This window comes from Lissotriton vulgaris, chromosome 5 (assembly GCF_964263255.1).
Source record: "Lissotriton vulgaris chromosome 5, aLisVul1.2, whole genome shotgun sequence".
Classification (NCBI taxonomy): Eukaryota; Metazoa; Chordata; class Amphibia; order Caudata; family Salamandridae; genus Lissotriton; species Lissotriton vulgaris.
The window spans coordinates 1,963,190,036-1,963,208,841 of record NC_141693.1 but is presented as its reverse complement, the minus strand read 5'-3'; the positions used below and the strand labels follow the sequence as shown (position 1 = coordinate 1,963,208,841).

Genomic DNA, 18,806 nt, shown 5'->3' with positions numbered 1-18,806 from the left:
CCTCTAAGTGGGGTAGGTGACCATTGTGCCAGAGAGGGGTCTCTTGAGTGAGTACGTTCCACCATCCCATTCTGCGCAGCGCTTGCCGCCAGACAGAGAAGACTACTTGTGTGGCGGATGGAAGACCCTGCCGAAGCGGTGCCGAATACAACAGCGCATGAATGGACGTCGAACCCATCAATTGGCGTTCCACTGCATAGGCTGGATCGCCTCTGTTCCCATACCACCAATCATTTAAGACCAACAGGTGCGCTGCTTGGTAGTAAGAAAGTAAATCTGACGTGGCGAGGCCCCCCGTGTAGGTCGATAAGAAGCACGTCCGCAGCACCACCCGTACAGTCCCCCCCTCCCATAGGAACCGGCCCAGTGCTGAGTTGACTTGCTGTAACCAGCGAGGCGGAACCAGGTATGGATGATTCTGCAGGTGATACACGAGCCGTGGGAGTGCCACTATTTTGAATATAGCTGACCTCCCGTAGATGCTCAGTGGCATACGGGCCCATGCCTTCATGTCCTCGCGTGTGCGATCCCAAACCAGGGTGAGGTTACGATCTCGGGAGACGCCCGCGTCCTCCGACAAGTATAACCACAAGTACTTCATCCCCCCAGTCGCCAGCTGCAGATCAGCCGCCCAGTCACCGACCGCCCGCCGTCCACCCAGTATCCACAACGTTGATTTACCCGGGTTCACATAAAGGCCAGAGGATTCGCCAAAAATCTGCAAGATGTGCAGCAGCCGCGGCCCCGACCGATCCAAGTCCGTGAGAAAGAGCAGCACATTGTCGGCGTATAGCGCTATTTTGACAGTGAGACCCAGGGACCACCGAAGGCCTTTGAGCTGGGCATCGATGCGCACCCACTCAGCCAAGGGCCCCATAGCAAGAGCGAACAGGTAAGGGGAGAGGGGACACCCCTGCCGCGTACCCCGCCGGACCGAGAAGGACCTGGAAATCGCACCCCCGACTCGCACATAGGCTGTGAGGTCAGTGTAGAGCAGCTGTATGTAGGCTAGAAAGCGCGGGCCCAAGTTGAGGCGCCGCAGCAGGGCAAACAAGTACGTCCAAATCAAGGAATCAAAGGCATGATCCATATCCGCCAAAAATAATGCGGCCTGATCTCCCAAACTCCTCCAGGCAGATATCGCTACCTGGGCGCGCCTGATATTATGTCGGGTCGCCCTCCGGGGCATGTAGCTCTCCTGATCTGGATGAACCAGATCAGCGATGTGGGGCTTAAGCCTGTTAGCTAGGGCTTTAGCCAGGACCTTGGCCTCCGTATTGAGTAATGATATCGGGCGGTATGAGGCGTGGCTCTCCGGGGGTCTACCCGGCTTCAGAAAGACCACCACCTCGGCGTGTCTCCAGTCTGGGGGGAGCACTCCACCCTCCCGTGCCTCCTCAATCATTGGAGGCATACGGGGACCAAATTGTACATGAAATCTCTTGAAGAACTCGCCAGGAAACCCATTGGGGACCGGCGCCTTACCGGGGCTCAGCTCACCCAGGGCCGTGCCCAGCTCCTCATCTGTGAGAGGCTTATCTAACAGTTCCCGCACCTCGTCAGGGACTGTCCGCGGGGGAAGGTCATCTATGAACCGCTGGACGACCTCGGCTGTCAAGAATTCCCTTGTAATATACAGCAAAGCTCTCCGCGATGGCAGGGGGCTCCAAGACGGGCGATCCCGCCGAGTCCAACAATTGGGGCAGTGGCTGGGCGTGGAGAGCGCCCTGACACAGGCGGTGTAGCATCTTACAGGATTTGTCTCCCCATTGGTACAACCGACTACGTGTAGCCAGCCAGGCCTGTCGTGCCTCCTCAAGTAAGACCGCAGCATACTGCTTCTGAGCCAAGACCAACTACCGCCCAATAGATCTACCACTCTCCTCCCTGCTCCTGCACTCCAAAACCTCCAGCTCCGCCTCCCGCCGCACCAGGTCCCTCCGCCGCTCAGCACGAGCCGCCGCGCCCCAGGAGATATCCACCCCCAGCAGGGTGGGTTTTAGGGCTTCCCAGAGGGTCGTCGGTGAGTCAACAGAGTTTTCGTTGGTAGTCAAGTAAAAGTCAATCCTCCTGGTCATGTGCTCTCTATAGTCGGACTGTAACAGGTGCCATCCCGACATGTGCCACCGGAACGGCTGCCTGACTGGGCCTATGCTAAAGGTGAGGGCCACCGGCGAGTGATCGGATAGAGCCCTTGGCAAGATGTCTGATGATACTATTCTCTGGGCAAGTACCCTGGGTACGAATAAATAGTCCAGTCTGGAGAACGAGCCATGCACCGAGGAGAAGTAGGTGTATTCTTTATGTGCACCATGCCTATATCTCCAGACATCCGTCCAGTCGAGTCCCGTGGTGAGGGTACGTAATTTAGTAGTAGGTCCCTCCGCCCCAACACCCGCATCAGTCGCCCCCTTCCGCCACCTATCTACGCTTAAATCCATCACATCATTCCAATCCCCCCCAACTATAGCAAGGGTGTCCGGCATTGCTCTCCAGAGAAACATAACCTTTTCCACTAGGGGCCATTGCAATGGCGGCGGGGCATATACACTACCAAGGGTCACCCTGTCACTCCCCACCCTGCCTTGAACAATAGATGTACCTGCCCTGGGGGTCAGAACAACTCTTTTCGTGTGTAAAGGAGATTCTACGATGTATGAGGATTGCAACCCCCCTGGCGCCCCTTGTGAACCCAGCATGGTAAGCATATGTAAACCCTAAGCGTTGTAGGCAGAGCGCTTTTGTGCCGAGTAGGTGGGTCTCTTGGAGTAACAGAGCATCTGCCCCAGCTCTCTTGGCATAACGAAGGACCGTCCCACGTTTCACCTTGTCCAACACCCCCCGCACATTCAAACTCCGGATGCGTAGTGTGCCGGGAGCTACCCGCCCTCCCTTTTCAACAGCTGACATGTGAAGATAGTACTGTATAGGCAGCAGATGTCCCGATGGCCCAGCATGCAATTATCACGGCGCACAAACATCAGCAATATAAGCGCAACCAAAACCCTGGACCCCAAACCAAACCACAAACACCCCCTACCTCCCCCCACCCGCACCTCCCAAACATGGAAGCACCTCTCGCGGACAGATCGCGGCCTAGCCCCAATGGGGGACCAAGAACCACCCCCTCCAATGGATCCCCTGATAATTCCCCATAACAAGGGAGTCGTCACCCCATCCCACCCGCTCCTACAGGGCAGGTAACCAGCTCAAATTCATCTCACTTGAGCATCATGAGTACAAACATATAATTCAGTGTGGAAGTTGCAGTCTTCATTTCGCCACATGTGGCTGCTCCTGCTCCGGGCCAGGCTGCGGAGGCGCCGAACCCGCGCGTGAAGTACTGCAAGATCCTGACCTCCTATGGCGTCGCCGTAGACGCCTCAGTCCCCCGCGGGGTGCTCCACTCGAGGAGGAATCAGATTCACCACCTGGGAGCGCATTAACTCTGACTTTCACTGTCTCATCTGTCCATTGAAACACCTCCTCTAGGGAGTCAAATAACAGCGTACGGGACTTGTATATAACACGCAGCCGCGCTAGGTGGAGCAAGGCGTATTGAAGCTGGAGGCCTCGGAGACGGGCTTTGGCTGCCAGGAAGGATTGTCTCTGCTGCTGAACCAGCCTCGTGTAGTCCGGGAAGATGAGAATAGTGGCATTGCCAGACATGAGAGGGGCCTTCACTCTCGCCTGTCTCAGGATAACGTCGCGGTCTGAGTAATTCAAGAACTTGGCTATTATCGGCCTCGGGCGCAAACCAACAGGGGGCTTTTGCATAAGGGCCCGGTGGGCCCCCTCCACCACGAAACAACGGGGGAGAGCGTCCGGGGGAGCCAGCCCTCCAGCCACTGGGCCAGGAAGCGTTCCACATTGTCCCCCTTGCAACCCTCCGGAAACCCCACAAAGCGTAGGTTGTTCCGCCGTGCCCGTCATTCCGCATCCTCCACCCGCGTGGCTAGGCCCTTCTGTATTTTCTCCATCGCTGCCACCTTCTTCTTCAGTACGGTCACGTCCTCTTCCATTTCGGAGATGCGGGTCTCCGCCCTGGTAATTCTCTCCACTGCGTTCCGCAGGTCCTGGCGGAGCAGCGTGACATCCGCTCCCACTGCCCCGATCTTACCGTCCAACATGTCCCTGGACTGCTTGATAGCAGCTGGTAGTGCCGCATTATCTGGAGCCTGAGACTGCGAGTCCGCGGCGCCAGTCGCCGGACTCGCTTCAGTGAACTTGTCCAGTGTCCCCTGCTTGGAGTGGCCACCTCCCGCGCGGTCCCGCGTCACGGCGGCCGCGTCCGGAAGCAGGCACCTCCACCCCAGGTACTGTCTCTATCCGAGATTCACCGACCAGCAGAGCCCCAGATAGGCCGACCGACCCACCTCCACCACACAGGTCGGCCGGGCACAGCTCCTCAGGATATAGAGGCAGGAGGAGAGTCACAAGGTGAGGCACTACGCCGCGGCAGCGCCAGATCAGTATGATGGACCCCCAGCCACGTCGCTGGGACCCCGGGACAGGGGATCAAAGGATACTAATCCCAATTGCGGACCCGGTGGGCCCCCACACAAGCCCCGTGAGCGGGGTACCGCAGTCCTCCTCCGGGGTCCGACCCGACCCCCGAGCCACACCACCAGGGAGCAACACCGCAGCCCAAGCGAAAAGGAAGCGGGAGGGGGGAGGACAGCACCGCCGGGCCCCACTGCTCACCACAGGCAGTAGGTCGCCTCCAAGTCCGCCAGCAGCCCCCACCAGCATAATCGATCCGCGGGGGACCCTCAATCAAGGCTCCAATCCAGTGGCGTCCGCCAGAAGAAATGCCGCGGGCCCGTCCTCCCAGCCCGGCCACATCGCGACCAACACCGTGCCACAAAATGGCGGCCACGGCTCCGGGCCGTTGCGGGATGGGGCCTCGTCCGCCCAGCCGGGGCACCCTCTCACTCCGTCCACGGTCGCCAGCGTGCTCTCGCCTCTACACCTGGCAGGATCTGGGACGCGCTCAGCTTCACAGGCAAGGAGCGAGCAGCCGCCCACCAGCGCCCGCCCCACAGCCTCGCGACAGCCGTCGACTCCGGAGGGCCCCTCCGGCCTCAAGAAAATCGAGGCCCCGGCTTCAGTGTCCGGCGGTCCCGCAGGCCACTCCGCTTCTCAGGGGCTGCGCTCGCCGCCAGAAGCCCACTGCGCCACCGACACAGGACCGGACTGTGCCCCCGGAGTACACGACCCCTCAGGAGGCAGCTGCGCCCACAGGAATGCTCAGGGCCAGGATAAATCGAAAGGATAGTCGGTGGCTGGTCGGAGCTCACGCTCTACACGACCGCCATTGTTGCCGGCTAGAATTTTTGAGAAAGAGTGCTTATCATAGACTTTAAAGTTGGACCCGTGCGCTTGGTTTTTTGATGAAGTCTGGGAGGGCAGCGCGGAGAGAAGAGGTAGAGCCAACGGAGTTTGGGAGTAAGTTGCGGATTTAAGTTAGTTTCCTAGTGCAGAGATTTTGTTGCAGAAGAAGGAGGAAAATTCTTCGCATGATATTAGGGATTTAGGGGTTTCTTTGGAGGTTTTGTTAGTTTGTTGGATTAGTGTTTGACCAAATCAAATAGCTTGTGAGGTCTATTCTTGGCGTTCTCAAGTTCTGTTCTGAAGAATTCTTTTTTTTTAGTTGAGGATTTTCCTATTGTAGGCATTTTGGCCTGGCTGAGAAGTTTTAGATGGGCTGCTGACGTGTGTTGTTATCAGTTACATTCAGTCTGCCGAGGGATCTCCTTTCCTTGTTGAGGGATCCGTTGAACCAGGGATTCCTGTCTTTGATCTGGATTCTTTTTGGTTTTAGCTGAGCAAGGTTATATATGGGACCTCTTAATTAGGATTGTTTCAGAGTGCTTTCCCATCATTTGTGAAAAAGGCCACAAATGGGAGACCCTCCAGAACAAGTAAAATTACTTGAAGGTGCACAGCCCAAAAACCTACTTATTTTTGTTCTCTTTGTTAAGACTAAAAGCACAACTAGGGCATTAACGATCTCTATTGTTCCTTTAGCCCCGTCATGCATGCAACATGTTTCTTCAGCAACTACTGCACTGAAGAGTCAGTGGTATTCATCAGGACCAATGTTACGGGCCTGTCTAAAAGCCCTAAACCATACAGTAACAAGAATTGCCTTTTTTTTGTAGTGGTGATTGTGGAAGACATTCAGCACAAGATTTATACTCAAAAGGTTATATTAAACCATAATTTAGGATTCTTTGATACTTGGAGAAAAAAAAACTTTGGAGCATTTAATCTGGGAATGGTGTACCACAGCCTATCTTGTGCCAATCAAACCAGAGGCAATCTAAAATAAACTGAGTCATTTGTGGCAGTCTTACAGTTACATCTACATGGAGTCCAACTACCACAATTTGCACTCGCCATGCACATGGGAAGTCTACCAGCTTAACTTTACTTGAGTAGGCGGGTGGGCGCCACACTCTGAATCAGAGAAATGGGTCTGTTCATTGGTAGGATTGTACATGCTTCTACTACCGCGTAATAGCAACAAAACAGGACATGGAAGGCACGTTTGGGGCATCTATGCAGAGCTCATAACCTGACTGTGGGCTACAGCATACATGACAGTTCTAGAACTCAGCAGGCATGCTCCATCAGTATGTGAGCTGGACCACAAAAAGCCAGGACATGGAAGGCATGTTTGGGGCATCTATGCAGGGCTCATAACCTGGCTGTGGGCTACAACATAAATGACAGGTCTGGACCTCAGCAGGCATGCTCCATCAGCTTGTGAGCTGGACAACAACAAGCCAGGACATGGAAGGCATGTTTGGGGCATCTATGCAAGTCTCGTAACCTGGATATGGGCTACTGCATACATGACAGGTCTAGACCTCAGCAGGGATGCTCGGTCAGCATGTGAGCTGGACCACAACAAGCCAGGACATGGAAGTGTTTGGGGCATCTAGGCAAGTCTCATAACCTGGCTGTGGGCTACTGCATACATGACAGGTCTAGACCTCAGCAGGGATGCTCGGTCAGCATGTGAGCTGGGCCACAAAAAAGCCACAGATCCCACTTGCCGTTTGGGTCACTTAGGACAGGGGTACATGCCCATTCACCATGGAGAGGACATTCCTGCCCTAGCAATTTCTGGTTAGGGGCATTTAATCTTCATAATCATTTCATAAAACACGTTGGAAAATACAATACAGAGGAAGATGCTTCTTCAAATAACAGAGAACTCTGGGAAAAGGAAAAGAGATATTGGGTGAAAGCTGGTCATGAAATACACATTCAATTATTTAAAAATCTACAAATGTACAAATTAAAAGCAGTTTATCCACCATGCAGTGTGTATAGAAGTCTGCCATCCAACAGCAGAGGTCCAGATCGTTTGTGAATGGTTCTGTTCCGTTGTGGTTTTTCTCATCCATCATCTTGGGATGCTGACAATTCAATGCAGCTGTCAGTGACTCCGATCTGATTCAGGAATTAAGAGATCGCATGCCCACTTATTACTTGCCTTATTCTAGAAAGTTGCATATTATTATTATTAATAATAATAATAATAATAATAATGTGAGCAAACATAGCATCTCATCTAGGTTTTAGTGTGTATCAAAGCAATTGAAAGCAGTGCTGGCTGCCACAACATATTTGACTGCCTTTAGGCTCATCTTAATCACATATTATGAAGGGACTTGCGAAAGTGCTTCAAAACAGACTAGGTAACAATATTACCACTTCCTTCTATGAAGAGAATCTCGTCTTTCATCAGGTGACAGAGTACTAGTGGCCTCTGCTTATAAAATATTTATTGGGCACTGGAACTGATCAATTACAGGCTAATAGGAACTGGTACTTGTATTAGCCAACATTCTAGAGAAGATGGTCAACTGCTAAATCTGTTGTCACAGATACCCCTGTGTGTATATGACCCTCATACCTTTCATGGGGAAAACATCCCACTAAAGGAAAGGAGGTAGGATTGTGCTGGTGTATTTTATAAAAGCCAAGCTGTGCAACCATCAATGTGTGAAAGCATCCCTGCTGTGGGCACACCATAGGTTCTTAGTAAAAAGACTCCATCAAAGTATCTTTAAGTTTCAAAACTTTCATAAGTTTCTTTATTTTTTAAAACTGATATTTCAATTCATATCAGGCTTAATGTGTATTTCATCATGATACATCATTCAAAGTTGATGTTTGTATTATGCATTATTCAATACTCCAATGCATTTCGGGCGTCTCGGCCCTTTATCAAGGAGCCCTGAAACATAAGGATTTAGCTATCAGCATGTTTATAACCATCAGATTAACACATCACACGTTACTCACATTAGCATGTAATCATGGCTCTAAATAAATGTTTAAACTAATTAAAAGTGACAATAATATTTGCTGCAACTGTAGTAGAAGAAAAACTGATTGTGCTAGCAGTACACATTGTCCTTCGTTTATTTTTTGTTATGCCCGCCCCACGTGACAGCCGATTTGCGCTACTTTTTAACCGTTAATGACACTCCCCAAACACTCGCAAACACTCGAGACTACTCATTTGGAACCTCAAGTAAGTTTGGGCCCCCTTTTTGGTAATACGCACGGGTAATTTTTATACTTAGTTTTCTGCCCACACGATTCTTAGAGGCGATGTTACTCGTTATGGTTTAAGTCAAACATCTAATCCAATACATAGTTTCATAGTTATTTTTGTTCGAGCATAGACTTCTGCTCCGGTTTAAGCTGAGCCATCGCATTTAACATACAACCCCATCGAGTATAGTCAGCATATTTAACACTTTGTTACCGAGAACAATCAATTTTTCTTCTACTACAGTTGCAGCAAATATTATTGTCACTTTTAATTAGTTTAAACATTTATTTAGAGCCATGATTATATACTAATGTGAGTAACGTGTGATGTGTTAATCTGATGGTTATAAACATGCTGATAGCTATATCCTTATGTTTCAGGGCTCCTTGATAAAGGGCCGAGACGCCCGAAATGCATTGGAGTATTGAATAATGCATAATACAAACATCAACTTTGAATGATGTATCATGATGAAATACACATTAACAGGTAATCAAAGGAAGAGTGTCCATAAAGGCAAGGTATATAAAAAGGTGGTTGTCGCACGTGAAGTCTGAGGCCAGTTGTAAGTGGTCCGGTAGTAAGACCAATTTCATGAAAAAATACGCTGTTTTTTCAGGAAACCCTCACTCACCCTAGTGGTGACATGCTTCATCATCGGGTCCACCGGGAGAGATCGAATACCTCCCCGGTGTGCTGCGACGCCAGGAGACTGCGGAGCAAGTTTTTGTGTGAAGATGAAGTGTGAAAAATAATGAGGTTAAAAATGTCAATGGTTGTACCAAAAAAACTTTATTCACTGGTCAACTTGACATATTAAAAACAAGTTATGTGAAGGGAAACTAGCCAATTACTTTATACTGGTGTTTACCCTGTAGAGAAGGTCAACATGTTTCTGCCCGTTCTATGTGTTACTTTACTGGGCTTTCATCAGGACCGGTAAGCGAGTGTGCAATGACAGGAGGGGCACGCTAAGGCCCGCCCTGCCAATGGTCGTGAAAGTTAAAAATAGCACTATGTGTAAAATGGTGCAAAAAAGAAGGAAAAACAAACTCATAAGTTGTGGGGTTTTACCTCTTTTGCGAGGAACCTAGGAGTTTGTAAAGAAATAGATCCACGCCCCATAGAACTCAGGAGGGGGGTGGGAGCGACAATGGCACACCGCCCGCAACGCTCAGCACCCGCTCGGCACCTAGCTGCACCCTCGCTGGATCTCGTTACACATTAAGCCTGATATTAATTGAATAAATAAACTTGTACCTCAAACTCAAACATTTTAAGGTATTTGATGGGAGCAAACAACTGGTTATGTGCGTAAAAGGCCAGTCCCTGGCTAGACTAACTGCTTTATCTTTTCCTTAGGTTTAGAAGTGAGCAAGCAGCGGATCCTCTCCGGCCACTTCCCTTTCATCCCATCTCATCTCAGTGAAACTGAAAGGATATTGTACCTCTCGTCCATCATCCCCTTTGACAGTCCTAATATGGTAGGTGGGTCCTTGACACCTCTGGTGTGTTAGATTTCCACAGGATGAGGTCATGGTATCAGGAACAGGGTAATTGAATAGAGGATTGATATGGCATCTACTCAGGTTGTCACTAGTTTTTGAAATTTTAATAATGTTGGAAATGTACGAAAAACATCACATTGAACACAGATTCCGAGGAGAATAAAGCATATTCAGGGTTTTCGGGGCTCGCCATCTCTCTCTCTAGTCTTCATCATGTTTGTAAAATGCCTCTGAAGTTGACCTGGATCCTGTAAGTGGGGATCTGAAGGGAGGGTCCAGAGTTTGTGTTGTCCTAGCTCCGGGCCCTTCGGCGGGGAATCACAAGGGAGTCCTGAGCACAGTACTGAGGGTCCTGGGCCAACTGGGGCAACCATGTTCTTCATGGGGGTGAGACCGACCTGGGCATCTCCGTTTGGCAGGCTACTTGGAGGAAAGGGAGCCCCATGGGCATGAAACTGATTGCCATTAGGCTCCTTGGACACTGCGCAAGGTGCAAATACCTGTTACTTCCGACGGTTGGGGCAATTATCCGACTGGCCTGCTGATCCGGGGATACTGGATCACTGAAGGGGCAAGACCTGCCAAGTGGGGACATCTGACACACCAATTTTCTAATAATGACCATCATGAGTGGGCCCCTTTCCAAAGCACTCCTTCTCCTCTTGTTGGGGAGGGGTCCAGTATTTATGCCCTGTAGTCTAATTAACCTTTCTGTATGTACTACGGTGCCAGAGCAACCTTTGGCCGATGACCGGTGAAGCTGTCCCTCACAGCTATAGAGGAGTTTGGCTATAGTTCACCCCTCGGCCGTCACCTACCCAGACGGACGTCAGACACTATTTTTCCTTGTTCCCAGTTGTGCCTCCTACATCCTCCCCCTCCTCTTCCCTCCATTATTCTCAGTCTACCTCCCCTATTGCTTTCCTCTCTCCCCTAATCTTCTCTCCCCTTGCCTATTTTATTTCTCATGTTTTTTTGCTATGCTTTTGTACTCATGTAATTCCTGTAACTACGCTCCAGTAACTGATGTAACCATGTTCTGAAACAATGTTTTCCTCATGTAAAGCGCTCTGAAACCTCCGGGTCTAGCAAGCGATATATAAAACTCAATAAATAAATAAAGTTAAGCTTTTTTTTAGGTATATCAATCAATCAATCATAACACTTGTATAGCGCGCTACTCACCCGGAAGGGTCTCAAGGCGCTTGGGGGAAGGGGGCCGCTACTGCTCGAACAGCCAGGTCTTGAGTTGTCTCCTGAAGGCGAGGTGGTCCTGGGTCAGCCGAAGGTGGATGGGGAGGGAGTTCCATGTCTTGGCCGCCAGGTAGGAGAAGGATCTGCCTCCGGTGGTGGCTCTTCGGATGCGTGGTACGACGGCGAGGCTAGTGGACCGTAGCTGGCGGGTGGGCGTGTGGAAGGTCAGGCGGTCGTTGGGGTACTTGGGGCCCAGGTTGTGGAGAGACTGGTGTGCGTGGGTGAGGAGCCTGAACGTGATCCTCTTGTTCGCTGGGGGCCAGTGCAGGTTCCTCAGGTGGCCGGAGATGTGGCTGCGTCGAGGGATGTCCAGGATGTGTCGGGGGGAGGCGTTCTGGATGTGTTGTAGTTTTTTCTGTAGCTTGGCTGTGGTTCCGGCGAAGAGGGTGTTTCCGTAGTTCAGCCGGCTGGTGACGAGGGCCTGGGTGACCGTCTTTCTGGTTTCGATCGGGATCCATCGGAAGATCTTGCGGAGCATGCGGAGGGTGAGAAAGCATGAAGAGGAGACGGCGTTGACTTGTCTGGTCATCGAGAGGGAGGAGTCCAGGATGAAGCCCAGGTTGCGTGCGTGGTCTGTTGGCTTGGGGGCGGTGCCCAGGGCTGGGGGCCACCAGGAGTCGTCCCAGGCGGAGGGTGATGGTCCAAGGATGAGGACTTCCGTCTTGTCTGAGTTCAGTTTCAAGCGGCTGTTCTTCATCCACTCGGCGACGTCTTTCATCCCTTCGTGGAGGCTGGTTCTGGCGGTGTCGGGGTCTCTGGTGAGGGAGAGGATCAGATGGGTGTCGTCGGCGTAGGAGATGATGTTGAGGTTGTGTTGGCGTGCGATGGCTGCGAGAGGTCTCATGTAGACGTTGAAGAGGGTGGGGCTGAGTGATGATCCTTGCGGGACGCCGCAGATGACTTCGGTGGCCTCGGAACAAAACGGGGGGAGGTGGACTCTCTGTGTTCTTCCAGCGAGGAACGAGATGATCCACTTCAATGCCTTCTCTTGGATGCCGGTGTTGCTGAGGCGTTGGACTAGGGTGCGGTGGCAGACAGTGCCGAACGCGGCGGAGAGGTCCAGGAGGATGAGTGTCACTGTTTCCCCGTTGTCGAGAAGGGCTCAGATGTCGTCGGTGGCTGCGATGAGGGCGGTCTCGGTGCTGTGGTTGGCTCTGAAACCGGACTGTGAGGGGTCGAGGGATCCATTCGTCTCGAGGAAGGCGGCAAGCTGTCTGTTGGCGATCTTCTCGATGACTTTGGCAGGAAAAGGGAGGAGTGAGATGGGGCGGAAGTTTTTGAGGTCGGTGGGGTCCGCTGTTGGTTTCTTCAGTAGGGCGCTGAGCTCGGCATGCTTCCAGCTCTCTGGGAAGGTGGCGGTGTCGAAGGAGGTGTTGATGACGTCTCGGAGTTGGGGTGCGATGGTGGAGTCGGCCTTGTTGAAGAGGTGGTGGGGGTAGGGGTCAGTCGGAGATCCGGAGTGGATGGTGTTCATCGTGCGGGCTGTGTCTTCGGTGGTCACTGCGGTCCAGGTGCCGAGGGTGGCGGTGGGGGGCGTTGGTTCGACGGTTGGGTGCGAGGATGGTGCGCCGAAGCTGTTGTGGATGTCGGCAATCTTGCGGTGGAAGAACGAGGCGAGGGAGTCGCAGAGCTCTAGTGAAGGGGTGATTTCGTTGTTGCCGGTGCTGGGGTTGGAGAACTCCTTGACGATGCTGAAGAGTTCCTTGCTGTCGTGGGCGTTGTTGTCCAGTCGATCCTTCTGTGATTTCTTCTTGGTGGTGCGGATGAGCTGGTGGTGCTTGCGGGTCGCGTGTTTGAGGGTGGTCATGTTGTCAGTGGTCCGGTCGAGGAGCCAGGCTTTCTTGAGGGTGCGGCAGGTCTTCTTGGAGTCCTTGAGTTCGTCAGTGAACCAGGGGCCTTCTTGCTTCTGGGTTTGCTGGGAGGGTTCTTCAGTGGTGCGAGGTCGTCGGCGCAGGCGGTCAGACACTGCGTGAAGTTGCGGGCTGCTTCGTTGGGGTCCGGTGTGCTGGCAGGTGGGTTCTGGCTGAGGGAGGTGGTGAACTGGTCGGCGGTGATCTTGCTCCAGCTTCTGTGAGGTACCTGTTGCGGGTGGTGGTGGGTAGTGGTTTTTCTGAAGCTGAAGTGGACGCAGCTGTGGTCGGTCCAGTGAAGTCCGGTGGAGTGGCTGAAGGCGATGTGCTTGCTGGATGAGAAGACGGGGTCAAGCATGTGGCCGGCGTAGTGGGTGGGGGTGTTGACCAGTTGCTTGAGTCCGAGGTTGGCGAGGTTGTCCAGCAGGGTGACGGTGTTGCGGTCCTTGTTGTTCTCCAGGTGGAAGTTGATGTCCCCTAGGAGGATGTAGTCGGCGGAGGGGAGGGCGTGTGGGCTGATGAAGTCCGTGATGTCTTCGCTGAATTGTGTGCGTGGTCCCGGGGGTCTGTAGATGAGGGTGCCTCTGAGGGTCGTCTTTGGGTCGGTGTGAATCTGGAAGTGGAGGTGTTTGGCGGCGGTGTAGGTGTCGTCGGCGTCGGTCGTGATGCGGATGGTGTTCTTGTGGACGATGGCGATGCCTCCACCAGTGCGGTTGACGCGGTCCCTCCTGATGATCGTGTATCCATCCGGGATGGCGATGGCGATGTCGGGGGCTGAGGAGGCGTTCATCCATGTTTCGGTGAGGAACGCGACGTCTGGTGATGTAGTGTCGAGGACGTTCCAGAGTTCGACGGCGTGTCTGTGGACGGAGCGGGTGTTGAGCAAGATGCACTTGAGGTCGCTGCTGGGGTTTGGCTTGGAGGGCGCGTGCATGTTTGGAGGCAGATCGAGCATTTGAAACCTCTGGTATATACTTTACTTCCGCTTAGGGACCTTTTTTTCTGTTCAACTGCCTCTATTTAATTGTCTTGATAGAAAACGACCAGCAGAGATCAGTAAAATACCAGAATAGCTTTCTGCTGAGCTACTTATTGTTTTTAATTTTTCTGGCAACTGCTTCTATTTAACTTTCTTGATAGAAAACGACCAGCAGAGGCCAGTAAGATACCAGAATCACTTTAGCATTCTCTAGATTCCAGTCCATAGAAATTGTCTTCCCCGTAGACAATAATGTTTTTTTCAAATTGTGTATTTTCGGTGATATGATCTCGAAGGCCCTGATTTTATATTAAAAACAGAGCTTTGGACTAAACCATTTCCTGCTAAATGGCAATATTTCGCTCCATGTGTTCCCATACCTGGCATGTCACGCAGTTTAGTGCTTACCTTTCCTCTATGTTAAAGAACAGTAGATGTTTCAGCACCCAGGCTAATGTGCGGCATAGCTAAGTATATATAAGGTATCAAAGGCGAGACCAATTGCATTGCAAATGCTTGTTATCACAATCTTGTGCCTCACCTGCAAGCAGGAAGCTTTAACACTGACATTGGTATCCTGTCACATATCAGAATATGAGAAGGAGAGGAACTTAGAAGGATAGATGGCATACAGGGCAGATACTGGGAAAACAGAGGACAGCAAGTAAGGGAGGAATAAAAGAGGAGGGGAGAAAAAATATGAGGTCAGGACAAAATGCTCGTTAGCATGTGTGACTGCGAGGTTGTAGGGGAGAACAGGTTGGCCCTAGATAGGCAAACTATTAACTGCACATTAGCCCTGCAACAATTAGCATTAGCTCAGTCCCTTTAACAGGCATTGTTATAGAGTTATTGAAGTCTTCGGGTTAGTCTGCCCTAAACGCTGTTTGTTCTTTTTTTAGGCACCTCAAAAGCTTGCATGCACCGTCCAAGCCCTAGAAAATATATCTGCCTCCCAGTCACTACTGACAGTTTATCTGCAAATAAAATTGTAACTGAGGCTTCTCTCATAAATAAAAATCTCTGTTTTTCTTATGGATACTTCTAACTGCAGATTCATCACCTTTACTATAGTACCCAGGCACTAGACTGGAACCGGAGTGCTCCCGTGCACCACTCAGTGGAGTTGTGTGGCTTCATGTTGCCCCTGTTTTGCCCTGGGCGTGACTGAGCTGGGGCGCATGTAGGTTCCACCTCTGCTCAATAACTTCACATCCTTTCTTTCTGTTCCTTTTTTCGTCAGTTGATGAATCCTTTCAAATTCTCTTTTTCTAGTGTGCAAGGGAAAGATGTCGTCACCAAAGACAACAGGATTCAAATCATACCATGACAGTCAGAAATAAATGTCAGTGACGGAGCTGCACAAGATCTTCCTCTTATGTTTGGGCTTCAGGAAAGACCCCAAGATGTGTGAAGAATGTGCCATCCTTCACCTGTAGGTGATCCAGGACTGTGAAACGAAGCTGTATAACCAAACACCAAAAGAAATCACAGACCTTGCACACGTCCCGCTCCAAGTTAAGGGCGCGAACCTGTTCTTGCTCTTGAGACCATTGCCACCACAGATCTTCTTCGTGGTGAAAGTCGAAGAAGATGCATAAGAAGTCGAAGCGGTTCTCAACCCCATCTCACCACTCTCTGTCCAATGAAAAATCGGAAGAGCTTCAAGGTGCCAGTCTATCTCACTCCTGATCCCAATTTCACATCTGGTCCTACTGCGTAATGAATTTCTGGGCCATCAGCGACACCTCAGCAGGCCTTTAAGTAGGACATCCTATGTATGTTATGTTATGTTATGTTATACTGGTTTTTGTATAGCGCACGGCTACTCAGAGAGTGTCCCGGCACTTTGGTTTGCACACCTATCTCATAACATAACAAGAAAAAGAGAGATAAAGACAGAGGATCCAGAGAAAAAGAAAAATCCAAGTAAGCAGCTAAGAAGTAAAAAGCCAAGTTTTGAGCCCCTTCCTAAAGGCCAGTAAGTTTGAAGTACTGCGTAAGGCCACTGGCAACGTATTCCATAGATGGGGGGCCAGCAATCTAAAAGAACGGCCTCCAATACGTGCCCTTTTGACACGAGGAACTGTGGCGAGGAACAAGGATCCTGACCTCAAGGGCCTGGCTGGATGGTAAAAAGCCAGCCTTTTTTGAAGGTATTTCGCTCCGGAGGCATGCAGAGCTTTATGTGCCAAAGTCAAGGCCTTGAAAATTATCCGCTTCCGGACGGGAAGCCAGTGCAGTGCCTGCAGGAGGCCCGAGGCTCTGGCACGGCAAGATAGTCCAAAGATTGCCCGTGCTGCCGAGTTCTGGACCACCTGCAGCCGTTGAAGCAGATATTCTGGCAGGCCGAGATAAAGAATGTTTGAATAATCAATTCGCGAGCCAATTATCGCCTGCACTGTAATCTTCCTGTGCTCCTCCGATAGTAAAGGAAGAAACTTGCGCAACATCCGGAGCAGGCCAAAACAAGTGCCAGTAAGGCCGATTATCTGAGAGCGCAGTGTAAGGCCGTTGTCAATCTTAATCCCTAGGTTTTTAGCCACCTGGGACGAACTTGCTGGTGGGAACATGTTCTCTGGCCACCACACCTTCCAGTCCGGATCTGAACTGCACCCAAAGAAGAGGACCTCGGATTTATCCGAGTTGCACTTGAGGCTGTTATGTTGGAACCACTGAAACACAGCCTCAAGGCAACCCCGGATCCTCTCTCCGTCGAAGTCCGCACCACTCTCACAGGTGAAGAGGAGCTGGGTGTCATCAGCGTAGGAAACGATCTGAGCCCCGAAGTACTCCGCCAGATACGCCAGAGGGGTCATGAAGATGTTGAATAGAGTCGGGCTCAATACTGAGCCCTGAGGGACCCCGACACCCAGTGGCGACATCTCGGCGGAGCAAGCAGAGGCCCAGACCGTTTGTCGACGGCCCACCAAGAACGAACAAAACCAGTTAAGCACCGTCCCCCTAAGACCGATCTCAGAAAGTCTTGCGAGGAGACCCTCGTGGGGGACGGTGTCGAAGGACGCCGACAGATCTAACATCACCAGCATCGCCCTGCCACCTGAATCCAGCACCTCCTTGATCGCCTCCGAAACTTCCAGGAGTGCTGTTTCGGTGCTAAGATTGGTGCGGAATCCAGATTGAGTGGGGTGCAGTAGATCATGGGACTCCAGATAATCGGCGAGCACCTTATGCACGTGTTTTTCAATGATCTTTGCGAAAGCGGGCAAAAGCGAAATAGGCCTGTAATTCGCCAACACCTCCGCGTCCAAACCGGGCTTTTTAAGCAGGGGAATGATCATCGCCTGCTTCCATGGCTGAGGAACCACACCCTGTGCAAGAGAACAGTTCAGCAGGGGGTTCACATATGGGTTGATGGCTGCTGCCATTTTCGCCATAAACTTGGCGGGGCAGGCATCCTGAGGAGAACCTGATTTTAGACAGGCCATCAGATCCAACGAAGAGGCCATAGAGAGAGGAGGAAAGACTGCCAAAGCCGGATCTGCACTGGGCAGAATGGCCGAGGCATCCTCCGCCTGGCAGGGCACCTCAGGCTCCTGCACAGGGAAGGAGTCCTGGATCAGTCGGATCTTAGAAGTAAAAAAGTCAGCGATCGCGCTGACCCAAGGCTCAAGGGGGGTAGTCTGATTCGACGCAGCGCGTGAAGTCGTAAACTCCCACACAATGGCACAACTAGCTTATTTGAAGTACCTTTGGGCCCCAAGGATTTGCAAGAGACTCCAGTCTGGTTACTGCTGGACTGTCCACTCTGTGCCATCTGAGCCCTTCAAACCCAACGAGGTTTCCGCACCGACTACTGTGCCAGTTCCTCCTTCATCGATGCATCAGACCCACCGCCCTGCTACCTTACCCGGCCAAAGTCCTAGAGAAACTGATGAACAAGCTCCTACCAAACCATCTCAATGAACACCATCTCCTCATCACCATCCTATCCAAATTCAGACCAAGCCACAATATGGAAACAGGCCTAGTATCTGCATCATCTCGTTGCCATATGACCCTGGACAGAGGAGACATGCAACCCTAGTCCTCCTCGACCTCTCTGCGACATTCATTACCGTAGCCCACCCAATCCTAATCCAACGACTACATGAAACTAGCATCTAGTGTCCTTCACGCCACTGGATTTGCTCCTTCCTGACTTGTAGAACCCAGTCAGCTAGTCTGGCCTACCTGCTGCTCAGACTCCCACAACCTCATCTATGGAGTACTGCAAACATCGTCTCTCAGCCTGACCCTCTTCAACATAAACATGACCTCGCACACCAGCATCTTTCAAGTCCAGGAAATCAATGTCTTGTTCAACACTGACAACATTCAGGTGATACTCTCACTCTCGGACTAAACACCCAACACCCGGACTAAATTCACCACCTGCATGACCAAGGTTGTGGCCTGAATGAAGACAAACTGCCTGGAATTGAACATGACTAGGCAAAAGTTGTGATTTTTTGAAAGAATTCCTCACAGTAGAACCCTACCTGGTGTCCAGCTAAACTCAAACATGCACCGAACCCCAACCACCCATGCCAAGAACCTTGGGATTGTTATTGGCAGCCAACTTAACATGACCGCCCAAATCAACGCAGTCAGAGCCATCTGCTTCTGCGCCCTAA

The 18,806-nt window shown here is 51.4% G+C and overlaps 1 protein-coding gene across 1 annotated transcript in view; it reads left to right on the top strand.

Moving 5' to 3' along the window:
- MSH5 (mutS homolog 5) overlaps window positions 1–18,806 on the top strand; it is a 1,348,607-nt gene that overhangs the window by 292,762 nt on the left and 1,037,039 nt on the right. The window contains exon 6 of the mRNA XM_086920580.1: window positions 9,941–10,062. Within this exon, the coding sequence (XP_086776706.1) occupies window positions 9,941–10,062 (122 nt within the window). The remainder of the gene's footprint in view (window positions 1–9,940; window positions 10,063–18,806) is intronic.